At 42.2% G+C, this 9198-nt stretch overlaps 1 protein-coding gene across 2 annotated transcripts in view; it reads left to right on the top strand.

The window, feature by feature from the left end:
- The first annotated feature begins 2715 nt into the window (after positions 1 to 2715).
- Positions 2716 to 9198, top strand: part of slc67a2 (solute carrier family 67 member 2) — a 29846-nt gene continuing 23363 nt past the window's right edge. For both annotated transcript variants that reach the window (XM_043691738.2, XM_043691736.2), the window contains exon 1: positions 2716 to 2837. In XM_043691738.2, the coding sequence (XP_043547673.2) occupies positions 2757 to 2837 (81 nt within the window). In that variant the 5' untranslated portion in view covers positions 2716 to 2756. The remainder of the gene's footprint in view (positions 2838 to 9198) is intronic.

The raw sequence follows: 9198 nt of genomic DNA, 5'->3' as shown, positions 1-9198 counted from the left end.
TAGATTTATGTCAAAATTTCTTACAGTTAACAAATATTTGGAGGGAGATAGACCAAGCAAGGCAGATAGCACTAGATTAGTTTGGGATGATAGTCGGCATGGACTGGTTGGTCCAAAAGGTCTGTTTCCATACTGTATGACTCCATGACTCAGTACAGTAGCATAACACTTAAAAGGATTCTTACAGAGGTTCCAAAATATATTTTGATAGAGTATTGGTGAAGATTTGATAAAATGTCCCAGAAATTCTTGTGATGTATGTTAAAGGTTTTGTTTAAAACTCCACCAGAAAAAGAATAGTACAAGGTGGCAGGCAACTATATTGTGCTCAAAATCCTCTGTAACAATTTGTTTCCTCTCAGTCAACTGGACACTGTTGTGTTACGAGCATTAGGTAGAGTGCTAGACGTCAAAACTTCCAGTTCATTTATTTATTTATTTTTTTCTTTTTTGCAGGTGTGAGACACAGTGAAAGACACAAAGTGCACCAATCTTTATTCAAACTCCACCACCAGGAAGATAGGAAAACACCCGGGTGGCCAGTGACAAACACTGCCCTTCACATCAAAGGGCAGTGCTGTGTGATCAAAACAGTGAGGGGGAGGGTAGGGACTAAATCAAAATAGAGTTGGAGGGAGAAATGATGCACTCCACTCCCTGCGGCGCCCACCTCTCCCTGAACAACTCCAGGGTGTTGGTGGACACCGCGTGCTCCTACTCCAAGGACACCCGGGCTCTAATGTAGCCGCGGAAGAGGGGCAGGCAGTCGGCCCTAACGACCCCCTCCACGGCCCGCTGCCTGGACCTGTTGATGGCCAGTTTGGCCAGGCCCATGAGCAGACCCACGAGGAGGTCTTCAGACCTGCCCTCCTTCCTCCGTACCAGGTGCCCAAAGATCAGGAGCGTGGGACTGAAGTGCAGCCAAAAACAGAGGAGAAGGTTTTTAAGGAAATCAAAAAGGGAGTGCAAACGCCCACACCCAATATATACGTGGTCCACGGACTCCACAGAGCCACAGAACAAGCAGTTGGGCTGGGAGTCCGTGAACCACCGCAATCTGCGGTTGCAGGGGACTGCTGCGTGCAGCACCCTCCACCCCAGATCCCCGAGAGAAAGGGGGAGGACTCCCGCGTAGAGAGCCCTCCACTGGGGATCCCCACCGCCCAGTGGCAAATGGGCACGCCAAGGCGTGTCCGGACGGTGGATGAGGGAGAAGAGGTGGACGGTGTGCAGCAGCAGTCTATACAGGGCCCTCCTTTTTATATCTTTGAAGGAGACAAAATTAAAATTTCGGAGGCGGCTCAGGTTGTGGGGCACAGGCTCCCGCGGGAAGTACAGGACCTTGGGGCCAATGTGGAATTCCGGCCGGGCTTGGGTGAGCGCGGACGGGATCCCACCGCACACCTGAGCGTCCTCCAACTGGTGCACTACGTCGGGTCCGAGCACTGCCGTTTTAAGGCGTCGGATGGCGGTGGCCACGTACTGGACGTCTACCGCTGCCCTGCCTGCTATGCCAGTTCACTTATTTTCTTTTTTTTTATTTCCACCACCAGGAATATAGGAAAACACCCGGGTGGTCAGTGACAAACACTGCCCTTCACATCAAGGGACAGTGCTGTGTGATCAAACAGTGAAGGGGAGGGAATTCCTTGTTAATTTTTTTTTTTCTTTTTTTTTGTGCGGTAGTGCTTATTTTATCCCCAGCACCCATGGTGTGTGTGTGCAGGTGTGAGACACAGTGAAAGACACAAAGTGCACGAATCTTTATTCAAATTCCACCACCAGGAAGATAGTTTTCTTTTGCTCTCTAAAATAATGGCAAGTTCTCTATTCTTTCATTCTCTCTTGTTTAGAACTCATCCCTGGAACCATTCTTAGAACCCTCTGTGCTTTCTGCAATGCCTTCACACTATTCCTAAAGTGTGATGTCCAGTTCTGGTCACAATACTCCAGTTGAGGCAAAACCAGTCTCATTATCATAGCCTCCCTGCTCTTGTGATTTGTGTCACTATTTATGAAACCCAGGATACTTTATTAACCATGCCCACAACTTGTTCTGTCACCTTCAATGACTCAAGCACATGGACAAGTAGGAGATTTTGCTCCTGGAACCTCTTTAGAACTGTATTCTTTCTGTTGTATTGTCTCTCTGATTTTCCTCCCAAAAACTAATACGTTCCTGGGTTGAATTTTACCTGCCACGTCTATCCATGTCACTGTCATTCACTCGCTCACTCCTCCCCTAGCTATTAGCGCTGTTGCTTAGTCCTAGTACTTGAAATCATTCCAACTAATGCATACTGTAAAATGGGCATTTATGTTTGTGTGAGAATTCCCACGTAAATTCCCATGTGACCTGCTTTAGACCAAGAGGGGTGATGTTCCACGCTGCTTTCTGTTTGGCAAAATTGACAGCCCGAGAAAAGTTGTAAACCAAGAGGAACAGTGCAGCCAAGAAGCGCCAGATTATTTTCCATACTCTTCTGAGAATGTCCTGCTTTAAAATTCAAGCTCGATTATTGTGAAACGTATTCACATAAAATCTATGAAATGCTTGAATTGGCGTATTAGGACGTTTGCAAAGTCGAGTGAGCTCATAGGTCAATGTGATTCATACTGCAAAACCCCACAACAGGGATTTAGTTGCAGCTCTGGACTGTGTGTGTGTGTTTGTGTTTTGCGCAAGCGCGTATCGCCTTGCTGTGAATGGGCTAACGCTGGGTCCTATCGCTGCTCGCGCCTTCCCCAGCCGGACAATGGGCTTTGATGGCTCGCGCGGGCCGCGTGCTCCGGGTCGCCCGCCTCTCGTGCTCTCTCTGTATCTAGTGGGATTCCTGGTAAGTTACATTGGGAGATGGTCATGTGACTGACTCCCTTGTGGCCCTGCTGGGTTGAGGATGTAGCATATTGCAGCGCTGTGTGAGCCTGTTCCAAGCTGCAAACAGGAAGTAGGTGTTTAAATATCGACTTTACCTCTCCCCTCACTCCAACGTACACATCGAGCAGTATCTTCCATTTCCTTCACCAGTACATTCTCTGCACTGCTGATAGCATTCAGTTTGTGTTAGTAAATCCCCACGATCTTGCGCCCCAAACGTTTTTATCTTTTCAGATGCTGGCCGATTTGTTTTTTAAAAGCACAGACATAACCACATTGTGATAGGGATCCTGGTAAAATATGTCCTGGTGCAGCCTTTCTTTCTGTCGGTCCCCAAACTTAATGAATGATGAAGGTTGATTTTAAAAATTCGAAGGGCATCTCGTGATGTTGAAATATTTTTAATACTCTGCTCATCTGTTCCGGTTATGATCTCATGTAACAAGATGAGAAGCTTTAAGTTGTACCCACCTTTTTGTGAAAAAAAATGAAAAAGCTAGGAAGTGGGTAAATAAAACTGGGAAAATTTGTAACGGCTCTGGTCTGGCTGAACATTTAGATGAATTGACAAGTAGGATTCTGAAAATTTAAAAAGTCATATTTCATCATTTAAAGTTTCAGTTTCATAAGGTGTTAAATCACCATTGGATGTGCAGGATTTGGAACCAAACAGAAAGTGCTAGGAAAACTTAGTAGGTCTTACGAAGCAGCTGTGGACAGAGAAATGTTAACATTTTGAATCATTGAAACTTACAGCATGGAAACAGACCTTTCAGTACAACTTGTCCATGCTGACCAGATATGCTAAATTAATCTAGTCCCATTTTCCAGCATGTGGCCCATATCCCTCTTAAACCCTTCCTATTCATATACCCATCCAGATGCCTTTAAAATGTTGTACCGGCCTCCACCACCTTCTTTGGCAGCTCATTCCATACACAGATCACTCTGCGTGAAAATGTTGCCTCTTAGATCTCTTTTAAACCTTTTACCTCTCACCTTAAACCTCAGTTCAAAACCTCCAACACTGGCAGTGTCCTTATAAATCTTTTCTGAACCCTTTCAAGTTTCATGGCGTCCTTTTTATAGCAGGGAAACCAGAACTGAATGCAGTATTTCAAAAGTGGTCTAACCAATGCATTGTCAAGTCATAACCTGACCTCCCAACTCCTATACTCAAACCACTGACCAATAAAGGCACCCATACTAAACACTTTCTTCACCACCCAGTCTACCTGCAACTCCACTTTTAAGGAACAATGAACCTGCACTCCAAGGACTCTTTATTCAACAAAACTCCCCACTTAAGTATATACTTCCTGCCCTGATTTGCTCTGCCAAAATGTCGTACCCCCCCCGCCCTCACATTTATTTAGATTAACTCCATCTGCCACTCATCGGCCTTTGTGATCACAGTCCTAGTATGACTTGGACTCTGTTCCGACTGGGTTTTAATAATTCTGATAAGGTCCATAGGACTGCTGTGTCGATTTCTATTTACATGGTTGTGTAGCCTGACTGTCCAACACTCAGTGACCAAAATAAATCTTCAAAAGGGTATTATGAAGGCTTCACTTGGGAATTTGATGTTGACATCAAGTCCTGGAAGAAGCTTGATTAGGGTCACTGAATAAGAACTGATGTGGAGTTCTGCAAAAGCAAGCATGTATCAGAGACAGAAGAAGAAAACAAAGGAAAAGAAATCCAGATCCTGTAACTTGTTCAAAAGTCAAGGAGTTGGTCATTCTCTTTAGGAAGTGGAAGGCACGCTCCTGTCAATACTAATGCTGAGGTGGAGTTAGTTGAGTGCCTTAAGTTCCCGGGAATGATGATCACCAATAATCTGCCCTGGGCCACCCACACTAACGCAGTTGTTAAGAAAGCACTATAGTTTCAGGATGCTAAAGAAATTCGACATGTCCCCAAGGACTCTTACCAATATTTACAGATGCACCATAGAAAGCATTTGATTTGGATGCATCACAGCTTGATTGGGAACCGCTGTTCCCAAGACCGCAATAAGCTCCCGAGATTTGTGAACACAGCCCAATCCATCATACAAATCTTCCATCCATTGACTTCACTTACAGTTTCCACAGCCTCAGGAAAGCAACCAACATAATCAAACATCCCTCCCATCCTGGTTATAGCCTGTTCCATCCTCTTCCATCAGGCAGGAGATATAAAAATTTGAATATGTGTACAAATATATTCAAGAACAGCTTCTTCCCCACTGTTGTCAGACTTTTGAATGTTAATACTGGTCTCTCTCTCTCTCTGTACCTTTTCTGTTGCTGTAACACTGTATTCTGCACGCTCTTCTGCTACCCTGATGTACTTTGTATGGTATGATCTGCTTGTGTAGCGCGCAAAAGAATACTTTTCACTGTATCTTGGTACATGTGACAATAAATCAGTCAATCAAGCAGACTTTGATTTATCCTACTGTATTTACAGCAGAATTGTCTGGGTGCAGATTTACCTTAGACATCATGAGCACTCATTGGAATCCCACTAATTGCATGAGATGATGATCGTGGTTAACTGCTTCAAAGGGTGAACAAGATTTACATTAACTTTTAAATTGCATTAATTAAAAATATTTTAATTATTTGAACCACAATAGTAACCTCTCACACTTGAAAACTATTTATCTGAATAGGAAGGGTTTGGAGGGATATGGGCCGGGTGCCGGCAGGTAGGACTAGATTGGGTTGGGATATCTGGTCGGCATGGATGGGTTGGACCGAAGGATCTGTTTCCATGCTGTACATCTCTATGACTCTATGACCTTCATGACATTCTGAACTGCTATTTTCTAGTGCCTTTGTGTAAAATCTTGTGAACAAACAGGCTGGCATTCCTATTTCTCTGTTCCTGTGGTCAGGATCAGATAATTTTTTGCAGTGGGGGCTCTTGCATTTCCTTTTCCAACTCCCATTCACTTTCATCCATTGCTACCTCGCTGTTAGAATGCTTGGCATTCTTGACACCAACTGCATTTTTCTTCCAGCAGAATCCTGCGCCATTGAATTCTGCACCTCTTTATTTTGCATTTTTAATATCTGAACAAATATTGCATCCCTGTAACTGGGCGGTCAGAATTTAACGTACAGTGAATAGTTAAGAAATGGAGCAGGAGTAGACCAAATGTGAGCTTATTGTTAGCTTCATGAAGCTGATCCTGGGTAAGGAGGGGCTGTTTTATGAGGAAATACCCAATGTTTTGGGTCTGTATTCATTGGAATTTAAAAGAATAAAAGTTGACCTTATTGAAACATAGAAGATTCTTACACAACTTAACATGGTAGACACGGAAGGGTTATTTCTCCTTGTGAGAGTCTAGTAGCAGAGGGCTCAATTTCAAAATATAGGCTCATCCATTTAAGACATATATGAGGAATTTCTTCTCTCAGAGTTTGGTGAATCTGTGGAATTCTTTACCACAGAGGGCTCCTGAGGCTGGGGTGCCAAGGGGTGCCAAGTCTGCTCAAGCTGAGATAGAGAGATTCTTAACTATTAAGGGAATCAAGGGGTCACTGGAAAAAGGCAGGGAAGTGGAGTTGAAGATTATCAGATCATCCATGATGTCATTTAATGGGAAAGCGGATCCAATGCGCTGAATGGCCTACTTCTGCTCCTAAGTTTTATGGTCTTACCATGATATATAAATTGCGGCCACAGAAACGGTTAAGCTTAACTGTTTCTTTTCCTCTTTATATCTTTTTCCATCTTATAATTCTTCCCATTTGTGGTCATGTTCTCATTCCACTTATAATGTTTCTAGCTGTGCTGAGCCTGTGGCTCTTGGCATCAATCCTTTCCACAGTCTGACACCCCATTCTGATTTCCTATTGTTCTAATACTATGAGAAAGTACACATGTTTAGAGTTAATATGACAAACTGATAAAAGCTTCCAGTTTGAGTTGGCAAAGTGCATCTGAATGTAAGCGAGTGACATCTTCCAAGAATGTTGTGTTGAGACAAACCAGTCCCCGCTATTTGTGAGAAAGGAGTAGACACGCATATTTGCAGGGTAGGGGAATGGGAACCCTGTATGTGCCAGAAAACAGGAGTCTTTTCAAGATTAACATCAAAGGTTTTATCATTTCTTACTCCATTTCCTTTACAGCATGCCACATGGTCTTGATGGTCAAATGTCCTCTTGTACTGCAGCGACATTATGACTATGTCTCTTGCAGGACAGCTGGCCAGATCGAGAGGCTAGTCAGCTGCCTGCCAAAGGGAGTAGGCCAAGTGAACACTTCCTAATAACCAGGAAACATTGCAGGTTTGTGGCAGAGCTTGAGGAATACAGTTTGTAGATGGGCACTGATTGCTGTTTGGTGGCATTGAGTGGGAGGGCTAGACTGGCCTGTCATGTCAGAAAAAAACATTTGAGGCAGCAAAGGAAAGTCCCCCTGTTTTAGTTTCATTAGCACCATTCACAACTGGATTTGACTATTTCAACCACTTTTGAGCTGCTGAACCCTTGTGATCAACGAATGTTACATTCAAGTCACTGCCACAGTCTGAGGAAGTGGCCATCATTAACTTGTTATAATCATGGCTGTACTTCTCCAAAGCAGGTTACTTAGACAGTCTCAACCCCAATGCATTAAAAATGGAAGGAGATGTGTTCACACTGAAGGTATCTTATTTTTGCAATTCTGTTCATTGTGGGCAATTCAAAATCTACCCAGTAATATTTTTATTTGCTTTAGCAGTCTTTCACCTCTAGGCTTTAGTATTTAAATTGAAACTTAAGGACAAAAGTAATTTTATTTAAAATATTCTTGATACTAATTTCTTAAGGATATCTTTAAGTTGTGAAAAGCTGAATGATGCACAGCGAATTAAATAAGTTTTGAAATATAATTGCCGTTGTCATGTAGAAAAATGAAGTAGATAATTTGCAAATGGCAAGTTTTCAAAATCAACAGTCAACTAATTAACAAAATTGTCAGTTTTTGTGATGTTGAATGCTTCATGTTGTTCTAGAAACTGCAGGAACTTTCTGGTTTTCTTTGAACAGTACTGTAGGATATTTTATATCCATTTAACTGCAGATCCTTTAGGTCTAATCTGAAAGACGACTCTTCTGACATTGTGGAACTCCCTGAGTACTATGCAAAAGTGTCAGCATAAATTACATTTCTAACTAAAATGTGAATGTTGCTATTGAATCAAAGTTGGCACTTCCACCCATGGTGCCTGACATGCTGAGCATTTGCTATTTTCTGTTTTGTCTTTTTATCATTAGCAGCATTTTACTTTGTGTACAACCTTTTCTTCCTATTTGTTTTTATTCCTTTTAATTCCTAACATTTAATAAATCCATTAGTGTTACTCAAATTGACTTTACCAGGACCTCTGCTTACAGCCCCATTAATGGCTAGGTATCAGTTCGGGATCAAAGAGTTCACACAGCCTACTTTGGAAAGCCAACTGCATAGATTTGTAGCAAGAATCTACTGGTATCAAGTAACGACAGTGGCATTTTGTTGTTAACTGTAGCTACAGGATATCTTACATAGGTTTCCCTATTGCAAATACCAATGTAAACTACTTGTCTCATATACACTTTAAATAATCTGTCTCAGGCACACCTGAGCTCCCTATACAATGATTTTACCATGCACACTGCAAGCTAACAACTCCTGAAAGGTAAAAGTCTATCATATTTTACCCAATAAGTTTAAAAATAATGTATGAAATGAGTCACTGCTATTGTTTATTGCTTCTGTTAATTTATGAAGTTATATAATTTGTTCACACTTTGTTCACTGTAACAAAAGTACCAAAGTGGGCGAGATGTTCAAACAAGTTGAAAGTTACAATTCATTCATCAAAGGATAAAAATATTATGTTATCAAGGAATGCAGTTTGACTTTATGTCCCTAATCTTAATTTCACGATGTATTGGGTGTGATGTGCCCAATACCATAATTCCAGCGCATCTGTCTGGCATTTTAATCCAGGCACCCTCTTATGATTTTCCTCCTAGGTTTGGTATTGAATGCACAGCAGCTGAAGTACTGCTGATCCATGTACTGCAATCTCAATTCTAACATTTAAAGTCCCAATTGAAAGATGGCATTTAGAGGAGTTAGAGATTTGGTTTGGAGTAAGCAATCATAAATTATTGCTTTTGGGCATTCAAAAGCATTACTCTGCTTTAATGCTCTGCGTGAAACGGTTTGCCAACTGATGACGATAAGCTGGTCCAGGAATTACATCATGATGATATTAGATGTAAGATCTGGGAGTCCAATCAGTAACCCTATTCTTTGCCCGTTACTATCATTTACACCATCTG

Source organism: Chiloscyllium plagiosum, unplaced genomic scaffold, assembly GCF_037043375.1.
Source record: "Chiloscyllium plagiosum isolate Xiang-an unplaced genomic scaffold, Cpla_swu_hap1 HiC_scaffold_6, whole genome shotgun sequence".
NCBI lineage: Eukaryota > Metazoa > Chordata > Chondrichthyes > Orectolobiformes > Hemiscylliidae > Chiloscyllium > Chiloscyllium plagiosum.
This window is presented reverse-complemented; position numbering and strand designations above follow the sequence as displayed.